At 46.0% G+C, this 23,441-nt stretch overlaps 1 protein-coding gene across 1 annotated transcript in view; it reads right to left on the bottom strand.

Moving 5' to 3' along the window:
• The window catches only part of LOC147734642 (protein mono-ADP-ribosyltransferase PARP12-like), a 335,778-nt gene that overhangs the window by 117,960 nt on the left and 194,377 nt on the right, over positions 1-23,441 (bottom strand). Inside the window, exons 4-6 of the mRNA XM_086952938.1 lie at positions 11,722-11,823; positions 9,538-9,664; positions 1,001-1,169 (exon numbers count right to left, since the gene is read on the bottom strand). Of these exons, the coding sequence (XP_086809064.1) occupies positions 1,001-1,169; positions 9,538-9,664; positions 11,722-11,823 (398 nt within the window). The remainder of the gene's footprint in view (positions 1-1,000; positions 1,170-9,537; positions 9,665-11,721; positions 11,824-23,441) is intronic.

Here is a 23,441-nt window from a genome sequence, read left to right as displayed (position 1 = left end):
AAATGTTTTGTTAACATATGCTTTAACATTGTGATATGACTTTTTCTTGTTTCTTTTTGCAAGTGGAAGGTGTAGTATTGGTTATAATGCTTCGCGCGGCTAGCGCGAGATACGTTAGAACCATATGACGGTGTATCTTTTGAATGTGGCTCACACGTGGAGTGGTCGCTGATTGGGGTTCGAATAGCATCTATTCAGTTGCCTTTCCATCAGCAGACTAGGAGGCCGCTCCATGCAGTGGGTGGAGAATTATTCTAAGAAACGCTTCATCTTCTATGAAACAGTTCCTGCATCTTATTTCACTGCCATTCCCAAATATGTCTGGTTTAATTCTATGTGGATTAAAGCACATAGTTACCACCTACTTTAAATAGATGGTAAACCGAACCTTTAGTCAGCTAAGCCAGATGTTATTATTAAAGCTGTGACTTCTGGGTCTCAATAGGAGAGAATATGAGTGTGAGTATCGCTTATAAAGAAATGACAATGAAGGGCAGTGAGATTAACAAGAACACAGTGCTTATCCAAGATAGACATTTTTTAAGCAGCCCAGCTCTGAGTGAGTCTTGGCAAGGAGCACAGAGAAAGTCAGGGTATGAAGACCCACTCTGAGTAAATCTCTTGTGCACCCCGGGTTTATCCGGGCACACACATTTCTGATGAGACATTTTCAGGCAAAACAGTAACTCCATCAAATATTTAAGATCTAGTTTTTAGCTCAGTAAGACTTTAAGTTGACCAACACTGAGACCCTTTAGACATAGAACATGCATTCATTAAAGGTGTATAAATATCATGACAAACTCATGTTTTGGATATGATGTGTTAGAAAAGGGTGGCTAGCACCTGTAATTTCCCCAATATTCACCACTTGCTTTGAAAAAACAAATGTATTGACATCCCATATCACTTTGGTGATGTGGCACCACCGGTCAGGACCCCTCCTCAGCACCACTGGGGATGAGAGGGGGATCCTTATATTTACAGCAGGTAAACTCACGTGCTTGCCATATTCGATCCATTGCCCGTGTTCGTTCTTCCAGTACCAGATCCACTCGGTGGTGAGGATGTAATCCGATGGTTTGGTCACGGAGGAGGCTGTTGAGAGCCGCTGAACTGGCTTCAGTGAGGATGTCATGCTCTGAAAATCGATGTTCTGATGTCCCAAACTATTGCAGAAGGAATAGAATAAAAACATGCATCAGGCAAGTGGTTGCACAGTACAGAGAGGTAAGTAGATCTTTGTATCAGGTTACAGCCTCTTCTGGGGAGGGGTAACTGATGATCTGCAGCTTAACACAGACATCCGTAAGATCAGAGTGTATCTTCTGAGGCCTGAATGTTTGCTATCTTTATTATCACCTCTTTTGCAGGCCCGGGTGTAGAGGATGGTCTTCTTCATAACACCCATGGACATCTGGCTTGTGAAGCCCTTTTCAATATCTGGACTTCAATTTCTGCTTTTGACACTGTCCACTGACAGACTCTACATTTGAGATTAGAGGAGCTCAGTATTTGATGAAGTACCTTGAACTGGAGTACTGCAGCACTCATTTTAAGTTCTGACTCACACCTCTACCAATTCTGATCAGTTCCTTTAACGCAGCCAACTAAATTACACTGATGACGCACACATCCTACATCTTGAAAAGATGAATGAACTAGGCCCTCAGGTATCAACACCTTTCTCCATAGACACAGAATGAACAAACCCTCTGCCACATCAGCCTTCTAGACTCAACAAGCTTTGACCGCTGTCTCCATGTCCATATGGCATGGATGTTGAACAACCATCTGACACTTGACTTTCTGAAAACGCAATTACAAGTCTGTGAATACATTTCCAACCTATTACCAACTGGTCCTAGGAGCTTGAGACTAGGGGTAGGCGGAATTTGTGTAGTCGCATTAAGCAAAGTTCCACGAAACGGTAAGCAATCTACGTGAGCAGCGCTGTAGTGTAGTTCCTATATTCCCAATAGGCTCTGTGCATTGAAATAATATATCCTATAGATTTGACGTAGATCTTATGTCGACTAGGTCTCTATCGAATATATTAGACTTAATTGTGAGTGCCAGCTAGCTCAGAGGCCACTAGAAACTTTCTCGAATAAACAAGAAGGGATTAGTTTCTGACAACCGCATAAACATTACAACATTGTTTCCCTAAGAATAAAACTAATCTTCAGAGTTGTGGAAACAATAGATAGATATTTTACTCAGTCAATCGTGCATGCTTCGTTTCAACAGAGGTGTAGAGAAATAGAGAGACGGGCGTTTTCAATAAAAAGGTTTATAGAACAGTCATCTTTCTCAGACAGGTAAAATGAACTGCTACGATCGTAATACTGGTTGCAAAGTATAATGCGTACAGTATGAAGAGTAATATAAAATAATACTGTAAAAGTATTGTATGGTTCCTAGACCATAGATAAATACATACATAAATAACAAAGGCTAAAAATTACTCAACTGGTGCTTCTAAAATACGCCTACCCCAAATGTACCTAACCTAAGTCTAGTACGAGGGAAGAAGTAATTAAGGTGTAGCATAGGTTTAGTTTGTTTTTGCCAAGAACCTAACCAAGAGTTCTCTTAGGGTCTAATCAGCTCCGTACCTTGATTTTAGAATATCGGAGGTCTGGTATCTCTGTCTCGGGGCTCGATTTCCCAACACCCGCAAGGGGAACTTGGAAACACAGGAGCTGGATTCTCTGCAAGAGAAAGGACAGTTTCTCTGTCAGTGTGTCAGCTGGAGGGTCGGCCTCCTTCGGCACTTGCTGTAGCGAGCTGCGTCGGGCAAGTAGATAGTCGAGCTGCTTTGAACCACCGTGTGTTTGCTAGGGCAAGTGTAGGCATATTTATACCTTGAAGGTGCCTGGTTTGACGTAAAGTTGGACATAATAATGTACCAAAGAACCGCAAGGGAATGGTAGTTCTTTGAAAACACCATGATTTCTAGGACAAATCAATATTCAAGTAAGGGGATGTCCCTGACTGCTGAAGCCGAGTTTTCCAAGAAATCGTTGTGGCTTTTTGGAACTAGTGGAAGTAACCATGCCTGTATTTGGACTGGATGGGTTATGACCAAGTATGGGCATGATTTCTATGCCTATATAAGGGCAATGTGAATTGTACCTATATAAGGGCATGAATCAGTAAATTTCGCTTGATTCTAAAATGTTCACAACAGCGCAGAATTGCTTGTTCCACCCATTTGCGGTGCATTTTTGCTGTTTGGGTGCTCAGGGCAAAGTATTTCACGAACTTGCCCATGCGGTTACGGCCATCTTGTTTCACTTGTCCCGCCCGCTCACGATGCGTGTTTCCTGTTCGTGTACGTGGATGTCCGGTTGCGCGTCCGACTGACGTGTTTGTGATTGCACACTCTCAAAGGATCGCGCGGCCGTACACAAACTGATATAAAAACTTGCCGGCTAACGCAAGGATCCCGGTAAGTCGCTCCCGCGCACGTGAACTCCCATTTTGGAAGCGCAAACTAGGAAAAAATTCTGCTACGCCGCGGATTGCAGAATTTTCGGCAATTCTGCGTTCTCTATAGAACGTGGAATTGCCAAAATTCCACGAGTGGAGTGGAATTTACCACCCAGGCCTATTTGAGGCCCCAATATTGGTGTCAAACAAAATAAGAAACTAACAACTTTCCTATATGCCTCAAGAGTATCAAGTCACAAGAAGCACCCTCTAAATTATGTGTAGACCTAGACGTATCTTCCAGCGCCAAACAGAGAAAACTACTGTCTGTCATGCCACAAGTAGCTGTTGGAAGTGGCTGTAGCTAGGTGCTCTACACCTTCTACTTTTTAAATGGCAAAGTAACCAAAACTCTGCAGCAAGACAACTTCTACATTTTTACCCATGGGGATGCATCCGAATGCCTCACCGTCTACCGAAAGCATGACGCTCTCTATCAATCAGAGGGCCATCTAAGCAATCCTCTGCATGTTCCATGGGCAGGGGCCAACACTGCCACTTCTCTATTCAAGGTCTTATTTATTGGGCAAGAGCATGGCTTCTGCATACAAGAGCATCTCTTAAGAGCACTTTAAGAAATTGGATTATTGGTTGAAGGGGGTGAGAACCAATTCCTAATAGTAATCACAATTGTGGTCAGGGTGAACCACAAAAGTCACTAAACAAATCTGTGCTTAACCCTCTGATTCTAAGGCAGACAAGCGGTCAGGCTTAACTTAGAGGCAATGTGTAAAGTAGTTATGCAGGAGTCAAAAAGTAATAAAGTGAAACCACAACAAAAGAAGAATCCCAAGCCAAGGTAGAAAAATGGAGGGTATTTTAATACATATAATGACACCAAAACGACAAACAATTAATCAGTAGAACCAGAGTTATGAGCTTTTAATGTTTAAGGTAAAAATTGTTTCAAAAGCCTTGAAGTGCCAACTGGGGGTATCTGGTTACGCGGGACTGGGACAAAGTTGCAAATTCGTGCTGACTACAATGGAGTGTGGGCTGACTACAGGGCCAGGATAGGTCCACTAGAATTCTTAGAAAAATAAAGGAGGTCCCCTAGAATTCTTACCATCTGACTTTCATGCAAGTACAGTGTGGCATGATTCTGCGGGTCTCTGCATCATTCTGCGTTGCTCTACTATGAATGTGAACAGTCTGTTAGTCAGGAGCTGCACAGCATTGTGGGTCTCTGAGTCAATCACAGTTGGATCCGGTGAGTTGCATGTTGCAGCTCTGTGAGACTTTGCATCAATCCGCATTGCTTCTGCGTTGGATCAGGTGAAGCCAATGGATTAAGTGAGGGAACTCAGTGGTGAGCTGCATGGCATGACTTTGGGGGGCTTTGCGACGCTAGGTGTTTGCTACGATGAAACCTTCAGATCGGAGCTGTACAGCTTTGCAGGGCGCTGCATCAGATCCAGTGGATCCAGTGGAACATCCAGTTAAGCATGGAGAAGTACACACTGACTTCAGCCTTATGGACAGCACTTGGAGGTCAGGACTTACTCCCACAGAAGCCAGCAGAGGGGACCAGGTCAAGTCCAACTGGGTCAGTCAGCTGGAAAGGAAGTTAGGCCTCAGGAACCTTATTGTGTCCCTGTAACTAAAATAGGAGGCCAGCTAACTGACAGCTGAAAGACAATTCTGTGTATTGGGTTTAAAGCAAGCAGGTCCAATTTTCTGTCTTCAGACGACCCTCTGAATATTCTCAAGTTCGGGAGTGTTCTGATTTCAGGTTCTAGGGATGCAACTCCTCTGTTGATCTCTAAAACTAGCTCTGATTAGATCATCCCTTTCCCCTGGGTTTGGCTCCAGCTTGGCTAGTGAAACAAAGGGCAAGCAGGCACAGTAGTGATCCTCCTAAAATAGACTAGTGTTAATCTATGGGAGGCCAGCCTTGCCACAGTGATAAATGGCTTTGGGGTATTTTTACTGCCAGGACATGAAAAACATGAAACATACATTTCCTGCTTTTTAAATTCCATGCATCCTGCCCTCTGAGCTGTTAGGTCCTCCCATAGGGGTGGGTTATACGTATTACAAAATAATGTTTAGGTCTGGCAAAAGGTTTATTTTGTCAGGCCAAAATGGGAGTTTAAAACTACACACATAGTGCTACTCTAGTGAATGATACAATGAGTGCTGCAGCACACATGTAGCCTTTAATTTATAGGCTCTAGGCACACATAGTACCATATACTAGGAGCTTATAAGTAAATTTAATGTGCCAATTAGGTGTTTGACAATTTTACCATGTTTAAAAGGGAGCGCACATGCACTTTAGCACTACGTAGCAGGAGTAAAGTGTACAGAGTCCTAAAGCCAACAAAAAAGGGTTCAGCACAAATAGGATAGTGAATGCAAAAATATGGGGAAATAACCCACAAAAGATGGTAATTTCCAATAAACACTAACCGCAAGGGTATGAGAATCAGGCCAGATGAGCCCAACAAGAGGCATGGTTATTAGGATCTGACCAAAACACCCATCTACACAAAGGTTTTTATCCCACTGTGCTGCGTGTGATCTATTCCCATGATTAAGAGTTGCTGATATTTAGTGAGAATTCGGTTACTCTGAAGGTTTGCTTTTTACAGTGACTATAAAAGCGTTGTTTTTGAATCTCCAAAATGCATGGGGCAACCAAACTGACATTATGTATGTGTGTTCTTATATAGCGCTCAACTTACCCTTGGGCATCTCGGCGCTTGCATTGGGAACCCATCCTGGCTTTTCCCTGTGAGATAACCCGTACTGGTCATCCCCAAGGTGAAAGCCAGGCATCCCGCCGCGGGGGGGCCGTAGTGGAGATTAAGGAAGCTATTGCCCAAAGTTGCAGAGTGTGAACCCGTGATTCGAGTAGGCACCGAAGTGAGAATAATCGAGTCCGTGGACACTTGGGCTCAGACCCTGCCGCGTCTGCCGCGTCGGGAATTGAACCCTGGTCCCGGGTCTGACTTCTGCTTCAGGGTATGCCTCCTTTAACCAGTGAGCCACACTTCTCCGCATTAGCACTCTATGACTCCCCTCAGCAGCCTTCTGGTTGCTGCCTATTTTCTGCTGTTGGCCGAGGAAGAGGCAAATAGTGTAAACTACATGAAGAAGGGTCTTAGAGGCATGCTTAGTTTGTGCTTCTGTCATTGTCTTTATGACTCCTCAGACAAGGGGCAGAAGGACAGTGCTGCCAGTGGTAACACATTTCAAGCCAGAGACAGAAGCAGAAGAGAGCATGATCTGTTCAGAGCCACATAATATGCACTTAGAGACAGACAATGGGAATCAGGCGGCTAGCAATGTTTGACCATCTCCAGCAATGTCAGGTGACTGTTGAATAACTGGGATGCAAGAAATGGAGGAGTATGACTATGCCCCTTTATGATGTTTGTCATTAAGAGATCATTGGCCAAATTTGAGAGGGCCAATCAAGTTTACAAAAAGCTAGTAGGATGAGCTAAAGCACCTACTGACTGGGACTCAGAGAATATATTTATGTTTATACACATCCAACAGCTCTGGAAGAGATCTTGGTAATTCATTTGAAAAATAATTAGGAGCAATCCCTTCAAGAGATGATGTTATGTTATGTTATGTTATGTTATGTTATGTTATGTTATGTTATGTTATGTTATGTTATGTTATGGTATGTTATGTTATGTTATGTTATGTTATGTTATGTTATGTTATGTTATGTTATGTTATGTTATGTTATGTTAAAAAGGGATTTGCAGAGCGCACAGCTACTCAACAGTGTCCGGATGCAAACTTATGACATTTGTTAACCACTCACACTGTCTGTGCACTAAAGAATGTACATGAAGCAGCCTAACTAATAACTCACATATCTACAAACAATTCACTTTGTCTATGTACCATGTATCTAGATGAAGCATCCCATCCACTGGCTCACTAATCTTACAACCATTCATTCTGCTTATGTACCATGTCTAGATGAAAGCTTCTACTCATGCATCTGAGAACCATCAGCCCTTCTGTTTAAACAAGTATTTAGATGAAACACTTCTTCTGAAAATCCCCATCTCAGGAGCTCTCCAACCCCAACGCCGGAAACAACTACATCACCCCATCGCAAGACCTCTGCAACTCCCTCGCCTCCTACTTCCACAACAAGATCGCAGACATACACAACAGCTTCAGCATTCAACCGACGCACGCCACGACCACAGCAACGCCGCCCACCACCACCCTCCGCGCCTGGACTCCGATCAGCACCGAAGACATCGTCCGCATGATGAACTCCGTCCACTCCGGATCTCCGACCGACCCCTGCCCTCACCACGTCTTCAACAAGGCCGACGCTGTCATCGCACCCCACCTGCGGGACATTATCAACACCTCCTTCGACACCGCCACCTTCCCTGAGAGCTGGAAGCACGCCGAACTCAGCGCTCTACTCAAGAAACCTACAGCGGACCCCACCGAACTCAAGAATTACCGCCCCATCTAGCTCCTCCCGTTTCCAGCCAAAGTCATCGAGAAGACCGTCAACAAACAGCTGGCCGCCTTCCTCGAGACGAATGGATCCCTCGACCCCTCACAGTCTGGCTTCCGAGCAAACCACAGCACCGAGACCGCCCTCATCGCCGCCACCGACGACATCCGAGCCCTGATGGACAACGGAGAAACAGCGGCCCTTATCCTCCTAGACCTCTCCGCGGCATTCAACACTGTCTGCCACCGCACCCTAGTGCAGCGCCTCAGCAACGTCGGAATCCAGGAGAAGGCACTGGAATGGATCGTCTCCTTCCTCGACGGAAGAACACAGAGAGTCCGCCTACCACCGTACAAGTCAGAGGCCACCGAAGTCATCTGCGGCGTCCCTCAAGGATCCTCGCTGAGCCCCACCCTCCTCAACGTCTACATGAGCCCCCTCGCGGCCATCGCACGCCAACACAACCTCAACATAATCTCCTACGCCGACGACACCCAGCTGATCCTCTCCCTGACCAACGACCCCGCCGCCGCCAGAGCCAACCTGCACGAAGGGATGAAAGATGTAGCCGAGTGGATGACGACCAGCCGCCTGAAACTGAACTCAGACAAGACGGAGGTCCTCATCCTGGGCTCCTCGCCCCCCGCCTGGGATGACTCCTGGTGGCCCCCCGCCCTAGGCACCGCACCCAAACCGACGGACCACGCACGCAACCTGGGCTTCATCCTGGACTCCTCCCTCTCCATGACCAGACAAGTCAACGCCGTCTCCTCGTCGTGCTTCAACATCCTGCGCATGCTACGGAAGATCTTCTGGTGGATCCCCACGGAGACCAGGAAGACTGTCACCCAGGCCCTCGTCACCAGCCGACTGGACTACGGCAACGCCCTCTACGCCGGAACCACCGCCAAGCTCCAGAAGAGACTCCAGCGGATCCAGAACGCCTCAGCCAGACTCATCCTCGACATCCCACGAAACAGCCACATCTCCAGACATCTGAGAGACCTGCATTGGCTCCCCGTCAACAAAAGAATCACCTTCCGTCTCCTCACCCACGCACACAAAGGCCTACACGATCAAGGCCCGAGCTACCTCAACAACCGAATCAACTTCTACGCTCCCAAACGCCACCTCCGATCAGCCAGCCACGCCCTCGCCGCCGTCCCCCGCATCCGAAGAGCGACAACAGGAGGAAGGTCCTTCTCCTACCTGGCCGCCAAGACCTGGAACTCCCTCCCGACCGACCTGCGCTTGACCCAAGACCACCTTTCCTTCAGGAAGAAGCTCAAGACCTGGCTGTTCGAGCAGTAACGGCACCCCCCGCCCCCCAAACGCCTTGAGACCCTACGGGTAAGTAGTGCGCTCTATAAATGTCTTTGATTGATTGATTGATTTTGAGGCTTCCAAAAATCACTAACAATACAAGACCACTGACCGCCAGATCTCCTTCCATCACACAATATGCTCAAGCTTCAATCTGCAACTCACAAAGTGGATATGTCATACTAAAAAAGTACACAAACTGAACATTCTGAAAAATGAATCTTGCACCAAAACTAGAAATTTCACCAGGTAGCATTAAAGAATATCAGTACCTGGTGTTGTTTGGGTCGCAGTAGGCTTTCTCAATATCCTCCATCGATGGAAGGTCTTTCCATTCTCCTGTTCCCTCCAATACCTGCCAGCGATAGGGCAGATAGTAGTGCACCTGGGCGCATTTATCTGAGTGAAGAAAAGAAGGAAGCAGTTAGGGACATGGAGAAAGAAGAGTGGTGGTGTGCAGACCTTTGGCGCAACCACTATGGGGGGTGAAGAGGAGAGGTTTAGCTGTGCAGTCAGCATTGACAAGAAGCCAACATAACAATTCCTCAGAGTTCCTTCACTTCAAGTACACAATGGCTACTGGCAGTACGGATAGTCAAATCTGCAAAAGGCTAACAATCACATAGATATCGTTAAGAACACTGGAGATTTATATCAATATCTGCTGCTGTTTTGAGTCCATGTTGGTTGTTGAAACTAGTAAATACTCTACATCCACAGAACAATCCCACGCATTGCTGTCAACAATAGGTCTTGCAGCACCATCTCCGCTGGTATGGTAACAAAGTCATCATCATCGTTCATTAAAAAGGGAGGTTGTGCAGTCTTAGTTATTTTGGAAAGTGGACACTTACCACTGCAGGAAACATTTAGATGGTACTGGTGTTTCAACCAAGAGCAGCAGTGTTTATAAATGTAAGTCTATTTATCTAAATCACATATTCCTCTGAGAGCCACAGAGCACTATCCGTTAGATAAAGCCTGCCTGCAGCCATGGTGTTGAGAAGGACATTAAAGTGTGGAGACACAAGGTTCCTGCAACTATTAGGACATTAGCGCCACTTCTACAGGTAATAAAAGCTCGCCTACTGCCAATGCTCTCCTATGGCAGCGAATCAATGCGGGGTAAAGATGCAAGCACTTTGGACAAAACTATCAGCCGTGCATACAGGGCAATTTTCCATCTCCCTAAAAACTCCTCGCCTGCTCAAATTCGTCTTGAATTCGGACTATTGAAACAATCTGTGGAGAGGAAAGGACAATATGTAAAAAGTTGGCGCAAAATCAAAGAATCGGAGCAAGGATCGTTAAATGCGAACTTATGGACTGAGCTTCACGCCAAAGAAATCTCCCCAGCAAGGGCATACCTAACAAACTCATTGGAGAGCCTAGGATTAAACATGCTTTGGGAAACAAGGACGGACTTTGGGACTTTCAAGAAAACTGTGACAAAGGTCACAAAACTGGTCTCTTCACTCGAGGACAGAGCCACCCTGACCAGGAGAGCACACGGATGGGTAGTGCTCGAAGGGTATGGAGCCATAAAGCCACAAGAATACCTATCAAGGGGCCTTACACAAAAAATAAAAAGATAGTTCTTAAATATGCGCTTAGGCAACATACCCATAGCACATCACCTGGAACCTTGGAAAAGGCCTGATCCATCAAACGCATGTCGCCTTTGTCAATCTGCAAAGGAGGATCTTATACATATTATATGCATCTGTAAAGCTTTAGTGGATGTAAGGCGGTCAATGCTCCAGCCCCTATGGAACCAGAAGGGTGTAAGATCATGCAGGCAAGCAGTAATGCTCTGCTTCAACCCCAACGAGACCCAGCTAAACTGTAGAACAGTTAAATATTTTGAAATAGTGGCCAAAAAATTAAATGAAACAGTATAAGGACGCGAACAACCAACCGCACTGGGATAAAGGCAGACTTCTCAAACGACCCTTAACAAAACTATAAAGATTACTGAGCGAAAATTATTTAAATCAGGGGAATAGAGATCCTGCAACTGCCTTATAACTACAAGAACTCCAACTAAAAAATAGCAGTGATCAATAGGAAGACCCACTACCTGACTATAGACTCTTTGAGATTTTATTAAAGTGTAACATCTTTTTGCCAGGAAAAGTTTTACATAGTCAAAAGACTTTTAATCTCTATTTTTAATTTTTGTGTAAAATTGTGAGTTTTTATTAACTGTGCAATAAACAAATACTAATACTAGGACCCAGATGGTACCAGTGTCTCCACTGGGAGTTCTGTCTTCCAGTGATCTAACATCACATAATCTTTGGAGTTCAAGTAGCTTGTGGAAACAACAGTGAGGATCAAATTGTTGCTAAGCATCCTTCACTATGTAGTGAAAACAGCTGAGAAACAGGCTGCCCTTGATTTTTCTCCACTAGGCACCACTCCCTGCAAGAAGAATGTGGACCCAAAGCACTCACTTTGGTTTCTGCAGAACTTCCAGATGTGATAGAGGCAAATCTCGTTTGGATCATTTTGTTCACCTGGAGCTGAGACCATTTGAGAAGCTTCCTTTTGTGACGCTGTAATGAGAAAGAATACAAAACTATCAAAGCTAAAGGCGAATATAGAATTATTGATAGAAAACCCCCAGAGCACCAAGACTGCAACATTCAGACAGTTAGAGGAGATGAATGTGTACAACATGCTTTATTCATCCCTCAGGATATGGACTGCCATCATGACTCCTATTCGGACCATGATGTTCTTGCCATCTTTCAACTTCAAACTTGAATGCTTTGCCCTTCACTTTACCCCTGAGTCTTGATGCCCAGAACCTGGTCTTGCCCACATCTTGTTTTTGCTCTCTTTTACTCAGTAACTCTTTCATGAAATAGAAATGTAATCACTGATGTGTCTCATGATCCTTCCTCCTCAAATGCAACAATTTTCATTATTTTAGTCAATTTTTGTGCTGAACTTGACCATGTCTATATTTTCTAGTCCTGCACTTTGGCAGACTTGCATGTGCTATATAAAACGATACATAAATGAATTAAAAAAATGAATTCATCATGCCTTAAACAGACACTGTTCCGCTGCTTATACAATTCTGCAACCCCTTCTTCGCTGTTCCAAACATGCCCTACAAGAATTGCATTCGGATTTTACTGTACTCCCAAGAGTCCCACTTCCTTGAAACGCCGGCTAGGACTGATTCTGCTAAACTGCAGCCCAGGTCTTAGTGACTTCTGTTCAGTAGTACAGTGTTGCACGTTGTCACCACCTGCGAAAAAGCTAGAGGTGCCATGAAAAAACCCTATGGATTGGTCTTTAACTCTCCTAGCACACACTACTCCAGAAGCAATTTAATAGTTTTGAAGACTTAAAAGTTTAAATGTACCACAGAGTCATATAGATTGTTAGTCATAGTAATACTTAGATTAGTGTAAAACGATCTAAAATAACCTAAACGAAGAAATGTGATGTATGTGGTTTTTGTATAGCGCCAATTAGCCAAAAATCAGCGCAGCGCTTTCCAGGTTCAATGGTAAGAATGCTGTCAACTATTATTAGGAGTGGTAGGTGGTTAGTGGATTGTTACTGCATTGTGTTGAGTTGTTCTTTAAATAGGTGTGTATTAAAGTGTTTCCTAAATAAATTGGAGAAGATTTAAGGCAGTCCTTGTGAATATGGTGAAGTTCTTTCAGATCATGGGAACATAGATCTAGGCCGCCCGCCTAGTCTACAACTTGGCCAAAGTCCATCACGTCACCCTACTCCTAAAGTCCCTGCACTTGCTCCCCATCCGGGAACGTTCCCAGTTCAAGATGGGCTGTATCACTTTTCAGGCTCGGGTCGGTTCCGCCCCTGCCTTTATCTCCACGGAAATTAAATCTATGCCCCCGCTCGGGAACTGCGCTCATCTTCCCAACATCTGCTGACAGTTCCCCGCTTTAGGCCTAAAAAGTGGGGCGGCTCAAAATTCTCCACACTCGCCCCTACCTTCTGGAACTCTCTACCGGCCCACCTCAGATCCTCCACTCAATACTCTCACTTCCGAAAGGCGTTAAAAACCTTTCTCTTTCTACAAGCTTTCCCACTATAAATCCTCCTTATTCCCTCCTGACCTTCCTGTTCTCTGAGGTTCAGTAAACCACAGCGCCATGAAACCGCCAGGTGTACGCGCGCTTTATGAATGATTTAAACTCAAACTCAAACTCAAACTCATAGATAGAAAAAGCCTGCTGTCTTGTTTTTTTCATTTTTACTCTTCTTAGGGCCAGATGTAGGACACCAAATACCAGTCGGTAACGGCCGATTTCGGCCGTTACCGACCGGTATTTGGTTTTTGATACGTAGGGGGCCTAATATTTACAGAATCGGTAAATTTACCGATTCAGTAAAATACCGAATCGGTAAATTTACCGAATCGGTAAATCTAGATGTAGGTGGCACTGAAAACAGTGCCACAGGCCCTTAAGAATTTGTTATTTACCACTAAATAATATTTGGTGGTAAATAACGAATTCCTGTGTACATGCACATCTGTGCATGTACACCTGTGCGATGTGGCACACATACATGCCCTAAGGGCATGCCAGGATCAGGGGTGCAACAGGGTGTCAAAGTGACACCCTGTCCCCCTTGACAATTCAGTAATTTTACCGCATCGGTATTAACCGATTCGGTAATTGACATTGATTCCTATGGGCCTCAAGACCCATATGAATCAATGTCAATTACCGAATCAGTAAATACCGATTCAGTAATTACTGAATCATACCGATTCGGTCAAAATTACCGAATTATTTCCTACATCTCATTTACCGAATCTAGAATACCGAATCGGTAAAATTCGGTATTTTAGAGTCGGTAAATGAGATTTACCTACATCAGGCCAGTCTCTAGTCTGATGTTGGACTGGCTGCAGGTGTGCCAAGAGCCACCAGAGATAGTGGGCGTGTCTGCAAGATAAACGGGGGGGGGGTGCTAGTTGCGATAGCTTTGTAAATAATAAAGCTGATTTGGAAGAAGTGCACGCAGGCAAGAGGACTCAAGGGGTTCCATCAGGATGGGGAGATGTGATCATGTCTCTTTGTGTAGGAGCTAAAGTGTGTCATTTGGAAGGTTATGGATGAGGCGTTATCCCGATGTAGATGCGAGGGAACAGTAGTTGTGAAGTTTGTTTCTAGAGAAAATGGTTTCACCTTCTTTAGAAGAGAGCTGGTATCAAGGTATTTTTTTTTGCAATGTGTTTATTGAGGCTAATGTTGGTACACTTACAAGTGAACTGCTGATTAGGGGAATTGGATATTAAAGCCATCAAGGTTCATGTCATTGAGCCAGGTTTGTTGCTCATTGCAAACAACAAATTCTGTCTTGGTTAAGGTGAGCTGCGTGAGTTGCATACAGTGTTTGAGTTGTTGGATGTCTGGAGTAGGGTAAATGTTTTCTGAAGGTTACATTTCACTTCAAAAGGAGCGAGTATGTCTGTTCGAAGCACATAAGCCAATCTGTACTCTTGCAAGAGTAAATATTTGGGATGCGTTTGGTTTCCTCCACTCACCACCCAATTTGCATTTTTGGAGAGTGTTTGACAATGAGAGGTGTAGGAGAAAGATGCGGTTTGGCGATATCCCTCCCCAATATGCTGCATTACTATATATATTCCAAAAGGGAGAATTATAAGCCTCTGATAGTTTGCTAGTCAGATGTGCCTAATGTTTGGGGCCAGTGCAGAGAGCTTTGGATTTTTTCGTATAATGGAAACTACAGGCTAATTACAATGGTGGGCGGTCGGACGAAGTGGAAGAGGTGTGGCGCAGCGGCCAGGAGGCTGACTCCAGACCACAGGGTTCACGGTTCGATCCCCGGTGCCGGTGGCAGGTTAGCCCAGCACCATGTGACTATGCACAATACCTCGCTTAATCTTTCTAACAGCCCTCAGCGCCGAGACACCTCTCCGGAGATAGCTGTGCGCTTTACAAATGCAGGTATTTCACTGGGAATAAGACTGCCTGACAAGAAGTCGGGGGTCCCACCTGCCATATTATGATAAGAATGCTGTGTAGGCAGTCAGAAACTGACTTCCTCTACTGTGGTTTGTGCTGCAGTCCAGGATCAGGGCCATAACACAAGCTGAAGTAGAAAAAGGCACTTTGTGCACATCCATAGCACCATGTGGTGCTTGGCACATGATGCATGGCAGGGCCAGCTTTAGCACTGGTGGCGCCCAGTGCGACAATGTTAGTTGGCACCCCCAATGACCACCTCCACCACATATTCTCTCGCTGGCACCCTTTAACAGTGACCAAGTCTCCATAACCACTCTCTCTCAGATGCATTGAATTAGTTATATAGCGCCACTCATACCAATAAAGGGTGACAGAGCACTTTACATCACACACACATTACACAGAGACAATCAATCATATACGTGTAAATCAGTATATAGGAATTGTTACTTAAGTCAGAGGACTACAAGGTGTAGAAGTGACATGTCATCCATACTGATGGGCAGTATAGTTTAGGAGTGCTTGGTGTGGAGAAGCACTAACTCAGAGTTGAAAAAGAAACAGCATAGTTGGGAGTTTTCTTTAATAATGAGAATTGATTTCTACCCAAATGAACCCTTTTTGCAACATTAATCTATACTCTAATGTATACTTTGCAGTGTGTATGCAGTTCTATGATGAAAGTTAATAGCTCACTATTTTATATTTAGACTTTAAGTTATAAGTTGCTGGTAACAAAAGGATATCTCTTTTAAAAGCAGTAACCTGCTGACCTATTTACATTATAAGCAATCTATAATCTACATGGTACACTTTGTTTGCAGCAGGCATCTTAACCCTCTGCACTAAATTCACATAAGTCAAAACCGCTACTACACTAAACTCCGATTTCTGTCTAGGAAGAACGTTAATCACAGGAGTAATCTTGACATTTTTGTGATGCCCGGTAATTGCTGGAGGAAAGGAAAGTGGTAGCAGGTGCTTTAAAAACATAATAAACTTGCAAACACAGCACCACCTGGGAGCCAGCACCCGTTGTGGTGGCACTGGTTGCACTGCCCTAGAGCCGGCCATGGTGCATAGATGTGTGGGGGGGGGGGGGGGGGGGGCACATGGCCACTTAGCTGTGGCTCATGGGGGACAGTCCCAGCTTTGGGCCCCCAAAGTCCCTTGCCAACAGCCTTTTCTTGTCAGTCGGACCACCATGAAAAGGCTGTGTGAAAGGGAAGTCGTAATCCTGACGGTGGTGCCTGCGCAGGCACCCCCTCCATTCAGGATCACAATCCCGACCACCGCCTTGTTGGGATGAGTAGATCCTGTCAGAGGTAGCGGTCCGTCTCTCGATAGTCAAGGGTCCTACCACCTGCATTGTAATGCGGCGGTCGGCCCGAAGGGTTGTCTGATGGAGGGACCGCCACCGAAGGGCTGTCGGTGGTTGCCCCACTGATATCGTAATGATGCCCTAACAGTTTCATTTTAAAGGTATGTCAAGGATAATTCAACTGCTTTATGAAGCCATTTATGTATTTATAACATAAAACATAAACATTTGAATTGTTTGTTTACTTGTATGTGTGGAATTGATTGCTTAATACTTTTGCTCTTTCCAATTAAAAAGCATGTGCCCTCAAATAAGTTGATTCAATTGTATTGGCGTTCTGAATTCACATTCAAAATGTGACCCACCAGCCTCTCAACAGTCCTGATGAAGATTACTCCTACATCAGAGGTGAACCACAACAATACTCTGAGATATTAGACACATGCTGAATTATTGAGGGGTTACAGTGAATTACGCTGTTATTTTTCACTAAGGGGTTATGAGTGATATTGAGTACAAAGCTCAAGTTGTTACTCAGAACCCCAAGGTGAAAAACATTCCCTTCATTAACTTTTCACTAATCTACAATTTTATGTTTTTGTGGGTGCGGGGTAACCCTAACATTCTTACACCCCATGAAACACCTTAATAACACGCCCATGGGTGGGTGGATAGGGGACGGTGTAAAACTTCAATTTCATGAGGAAATGTGTCCCTAGATAAGGTGCAAATCAGCATATCAAAATAGAGTCACTAAAGTAAGGACCGACTTAATAAGTGAGCTCTAGATTGGTCTTAGGAAATTCAAAGATTTATTATAAAAATTCAATAGCCCTACTGAATTTATTATGTCCTGTAGTCAATTCAATTTGTGGTGAAGCATATCCTAATAGAGAAATCAGGCACATCAGTAGGTCAATTAAAGCCATTAATATCACTTCATTAATATTTCACTAAACATAAGTTATGATAATTGAGATCAAAAGTGATAATTAAAAGCAAATTCAGGATTCAAAAACAGTCTTCAAAATATGTTTTTTTTCAACAAAAACGTATTTTTTTTGCAATAATCAAAATCAAAATTCAAAGCTTGCTATTTTTTTGTTTTTTTTTTTTGTTCAGGTTTCTATTTATTCATCTGGCAAGGTTGAAATAATTTCAGAATTTCACCACTATCAGGACCTGCAAAAGTTCAAGGTGGGTACTTTTATTTTAGTTCACTTTCATAGATGATTTTTCAACAGTTTGTCAGCCCATATACATCCAAATTTGACTCTTCTTCCAACACAGATATGTCCACTCAGGTGATAAGTACTTTCTGTCTGAGATTCTCTTTCTCGTTTGTCCTTTGGCAACAGGCCACTGTTACTATTTTTATATTTGATTTCTTTCAACTCTGGTTCTTCTTTGATAGACTCTGATCTTTCAATCTCCCAGTGTCTCTTTTTGCAAGTTCTCTTCACTGCCTTAATTCATTTGTCTTCAATGCACTCTTTCAATCTTTTGTTTCTTCACTTATAAGTACTCCTGTATCCTCTTCACTCACAGTCAAACGTGTACTGTGATCAGCATCAGTAACTCGACTCACTGTAAATTGCTTCTTTCCATTGTGGGTTCTTGGGACTCTCATTTTTTTAGCTGACGTTTTTCACAAACTGGATGTGAGATTTTAGCTTACTACTGACTGTGACTTTGCAACAGTTCTTCACTCTGATTCTCAATTTGAAACTGTACTAATACCAAGATTTTCACTCTCATCAGCTTCATTGGCAACTTCTCCAACATCTTCCCCCTCTGGATCCACACTGCAAACTTGATCTTAGCTCTGTGAATCAGTGGTTGTTGTCACCACCTTTTCATCCACCATCTTCGCTCTTCTCGTCTGAGCTACATGGATCCACTGCAGGATGCTTTAAGGTGGTGTTAGTCACAAGCACGACTTGACGTGGCCCTTTCCACCTGGGTTCAAGGAGGCTCTTGCAGACATACTTCTTCAACAGAACCCAGGCTTCTGGTTGTAGTAGATGTCACCGAGTTTTTTCTGTTGGTGCTGTTACCAAATTCACCTGATGAAAGACATATTTCACCAGACCCTTGCAGTAATCTAATACTTTATTATTTAGTGACACAAGTGTTGCTGAAGGGATGAATGAAATTCTCATAGCTCTGCCCATTAACACTTCATGGGGTGAAAGATCAGTCTTTGTATATAGAATGCTTCTAATTCCCATGAGAACAAGATGAAGAGCATTCAGCCATTTTAAATGTGTGGCGGCACATACTATAGCCAGCTTGTTCTTAATGGTCCCACAATTGCAGTGGTGGCAGGATACTGAGTAATGATCAGTATTAGTGACCAGGTCAGGTTTGGCCTGTGTCACGGGAGTGAGGCCTAAAGGCTCACTGACCTTTTTAAAAGTTCTGCTGCTGTCTGTTTAATTCACCCTTGGCCTACATCAGGTTAATCTGGTGGTGGAAACGTGCTGAGTGCATATGAGCATTCAAGATTTTTTTGTAACATATTTGTATTGACGTGCGCATGCAAGATATACACTATGGATAAGGTGTAGTGTGGAACTGGATTCACATGGTAAATGTGTGTGTGCTGGCACAGGGTGTTTAAAGTGACAATTTCTGGTGTAGTACAGAAAGACTGTAGTATTGGACAGTGTGCACAGACTTAGTGTGTGTGCCGCATGTGTTAATGCTGGTGCTTGCATGGTACATGGGCACAACAAATCTAACTAAAGGAGTGTGCTGCCAATGTATACCTAGTGCAGAAGTGGCTGCACTGGTACATTACAAGGACAACCTTGAATTTCATATTGGGAAGCCCTGGCCTGTCTGTTGAAAACATGAGGAGCAGAGGAATCTCCCCAGACAAAATTACTGTATGCCTGTAAGCTGGGTGGGACAAACACAGGGTGAGGGGGAGCCTGGCTCTCACTGTGCATTTCCAAGGGCTCTTTGATTTACTTACAAATTACAAGGAAGGGGCCTGGACACATCTCAGGAAGAGGGAGATGGGGCTGATAAGAGCACCATAAGGGGTATGCCTGAGAACCCAGGATTAACCTTTGATGCACAGCTCACAATGGCTGACATCCAGGTGGGAACTCTGGTCACTGCCATGAATCTTTTTTTGGGTTAATCAGCTTCAAAGTCATGCCATTTCAGAGAAGCAGAAGCCCAGCATAAAACTTCAAAGGCCCGGACCCTAAATCACATTTTGTGTCTGGAAACGGACTGTAAGAAGGGGAGTCTGAGACCCCATACTTTTTCATTTTCCGAGCAGGCAGTCATGTTGCATGAGGAAGGGAAGCTTTGCAAGACTTCTGCCTATGTCAAGGATTAGGGGGGGGGGGGCGTGGCTTGGATGCCGAGGAGGTAGGCTGCGTGAGCCCGGAGCTCCGCGCCCGATCCCAGATATCATCCTGATTCTCCACGCGAATTCCAGTAAAACTTGGGAAATCCGTGATTTAAAGACATCATGGAGGCAGCGGCTTTCAGAGTAGACAACCTGGAGTTGTTCCTCGTCCTGAAAATCGACCTTGAGTAAATGCATCGGGTGTGATAGCCATCGATCTAAGATGGCGTCCTGAGGCCTGGACAATTGTGGCAGTAGGCGGAGGTGGTTTGAGGCCTGATTCTCCTGTTGATCCGATACTAGCGGTGATTACCAGACCGGAGGGCCTCCCCTAACCTTATCGGCAGTCACAGGTGACCTTTCCTCGCTCTGGTGGCGAGTTACGGGGTCACACGACCGCAAGCTTATTCTCTGAGGAGACCCCAAAATGGCGGCGGCTTTGTGACGACGTCCCCGACTCTCCGCGCATAGACTGGCACCTCAAGACCCCGTTGTGGCAGAGGACTTCCGGGAACTGACCCCACGGGTGCGATCAGAGCAGCGTCCAGAGCCCTGCAGGTGTCTTAGATCCCTGATCCTACGCCCGGGGGCTATCCGGGGTCGAGGTCCTGCTGTGCGGAGACAGCGAGGAGAACAAAAGGGGTCCTGGGAGCCAGTGCCTACCGCAGCCAGGATGGTGAAACCAAAAGGGAAGGGGGACGGAGCGGCTGAATCGGAAACAATGGATGGAGCGGATCAAGACCACTCTGGTCTCCAGCGCATGCAGGACCGTATACTAGAGGCCATCACGACCACGAAAGACGCCCTGCAACAGGACATCGCACAGTAGGCGACAGGCTTAGGTCTCCTGAAAGCGGACCATGACAAGCTTAAAGACAGAGTTAAGAATATGGAGATATCTATTCAGGACTTGGCCCCGGACCACGCAGCGGTGAAAGCACAGATGGCGGATGCTTTGGACAGGCTGAAGGTGTTGGAGAGGAGGGCCGAGGATGCGGAAAATAGGAGTAGGCGCAACAATGTTCGCCTCGTGGGCCTTCCGGAAAAAATTGAGGGCGATGACATGGTGGGCTACCTCGATAATTGGCTACGCACCGAAGGGGCGCCAGAGGGACTATCTCCTTTCTTTTCCCTGGAGCGGGCCCACAGGGTTCCAGCCCGACCTCCGGCCCCGGGCCTGCCGCCTCGCCCGGTGGTTATTAAGCTACTTCACTACAGAGATCGAGACTGGCTACTACAGAGGGCGAGGGAAGCAGGACCCTTTCAAGTTGACAATAACAGAGTCACCCTGTTCCCGGACTACACCTTTGAGACCCAAAGACTCAGGGCCAATTTCCTGTCGCTCAAGCGTGAGCTCCGTGGGGAGGGCATAAAATACTCCCTTCTCTTTCCAGCGAAGTTGAGAGTAGTGGTGGACGACAGATCGCTTTTCTTTACTACCTCGGCGGACGCTTGGGCCTGGTGGGACACGTACAAGGCTGGTACGGACGGAGCTAGGGCCAGGGCAGAGGAGGCTAGAGAGAACCAGTCGATCAGGAAGTCGCAACGTATTCGCAAAAATCGGCGGAGAACTGGGAAACCATCAGTGTCACAGACGGAGACAGAGAGGAAGGCAGCCCTACAGGCGGGGGTGGACCTCTCTGGCATGGCAAGGAGCCAGTCCGGGAAGGCCACGAGCTCGGAGGAGCAGGGCACGGGATCGGAGACGGAACTCTCGGAATTCGGAGGAGCCAAGGGCCCCATCGTCACGCCTCAAACATCTGGGGAGATACTCGAGGCATGAAACGCTGGACTTGAGGAGCGACCTGATGGTCAGACACTGGGGCATTGTGCCCGTGTGCGCAGTTTACCACGTTATGGGACTTCGTCTTTCATGGGGGGATCTTGGGGCGGGATATGCGGGACTGATTTGTTTTGACGAACTCCTTCGGCATTGGCCCGCGCCCCACTGGCCCTTACGGTCATCGCAGTGGAGACTGCGAGTATTAGTGCCTTTCTTTGAGGGGATATTTAGTTGTGACAGTTTGGATGGGTTCACTTCCAATTGCGGGGGGGCCTGTCCTGAGGGGGCGGGAACTGAGAGTAGTTGGGGATGCTCAGGTTGGTTTCGGGGGGATGTGGGGTTCATTTGTTTGGAGTGGGAGGGGGGGGCAGCATTATGTTGGCGCAAGCGCATGGTCGATGGCTGTTATTGTTCTGTCTGCGGGAGCAGGGGGGTATGGCTAATACGGGGGCTTTGAAATGTGTGACCTGGAATGTGCGGGGTCTCCATACCATGGTGCGTAGACACAAGGTCCATGCATATCTGAAACGTAGGGGTGTGCATATAGCTTTTCTTCAAGAGACGCACCTCACCAAGCAGGAGGGAATAGCGTTACAGAGGCGGTGGAGGGGGCAGCTATTCAACACAACGTATTCGGCCTTTGCGAGGGGGGCATTGATTTGGATACGGGCAGGGGTTCCCTTCCAGGTCACTAAAAAAGTAGTAGATCCAGAGGGTAGATTTGTGGCTTTGGAGGGGAGACTTAGGGGCCGGATAGTGTCTCTTTGTAGTGTGTATGCTCCGAATGTAGATTTGCCTGCTTTCCTGACAAGGCTTTCGGGCAAACTGGCGAGTTATTTGGCAGGGCCGATGGTCATGGGAGGAGATTTCAATTCGGTGGTGGATACTGATTTGGATAGATCCCATCCCCCATTGCACGCCTCCCGAGTACACAGGGTAGCGAAACGCCGACTAGATTGGCAGGAGAGCTGGGACCTGGGGGACACCTGGAGGGCACTGCACCCTACCACGAGGGACTACTCCTTTCATTCTACTTTACATGACCTACATGTTAGGTTGGATGTGTTTCTGTGCTCTTCGCATATGCTCTCAGCAGTGGGCAGCGCGGAATATTTGCCTCGCACGTTGTCGGACCACAACCTTCTGTTGTTGTCCCTGAATTGGATGGTGGAAATCAACTGTGTCCCAACATGGCGGCTGCAACCTGATACTTTGGATGATTTGCTTTTTAGGGAGGCCCTGGGGGAGCGAGTGACACGTTATTTTGAGGAGAATAGTGGCTCTGCCTCCACTAGGGCTGTGGAGTGGGATGCGTTTAAGGTGGTGATCAGGGGTCACTGTATCGGGAGCGCTGCAGGTGCTCGTAAGACTTTGTTGGATGATCTTGAAAGAGCGGTGCGGCGGTTGAGGGAGAAGGAGAGAGAGCGCCCGAATCATCCTGAGCTCCAAGAGGGGGTTAGTGGCGCCAGAGAAGCGCTGGCGGTGGAGTTAGAGCGGTTGCGTAGCTTCGACCACAAGGTATATCTGACGAGAGCGCATGCGGAGGGCGATAAAGCAGGGTCGATGCTGGCGTGGCTTGCCAACCCGCTCAGGCGGGGTGCTCCAATCATGGCGGATCAGGAGGAGGGGGGCGGGCTTTGCCACACCCAAGCCGGGATCCTGGATAGGTTCAGAGCATATTATGAGGGTCTGTATGACAGCGGGCTGACGGG

The sequence above is a fragment of the Lissotriton vulgaris genome, chromosome 1_2, assembly GCF_964263255.1.
Source record: "Lissotriton vulgaris chromosome 1_2, aLisVul1.2, whole genome shotgun sequence".
Taxonomy (NCBI): domain Eukaryota; kingdom Metazoa; phylum Chordata; class Amphibia; order Caudata; family Salamandridae; genus Lissotriton; species Lissotriton vulgaris.
This window is presented reverse-complemented; position numbering and strand designations above follow the sequence as displayed.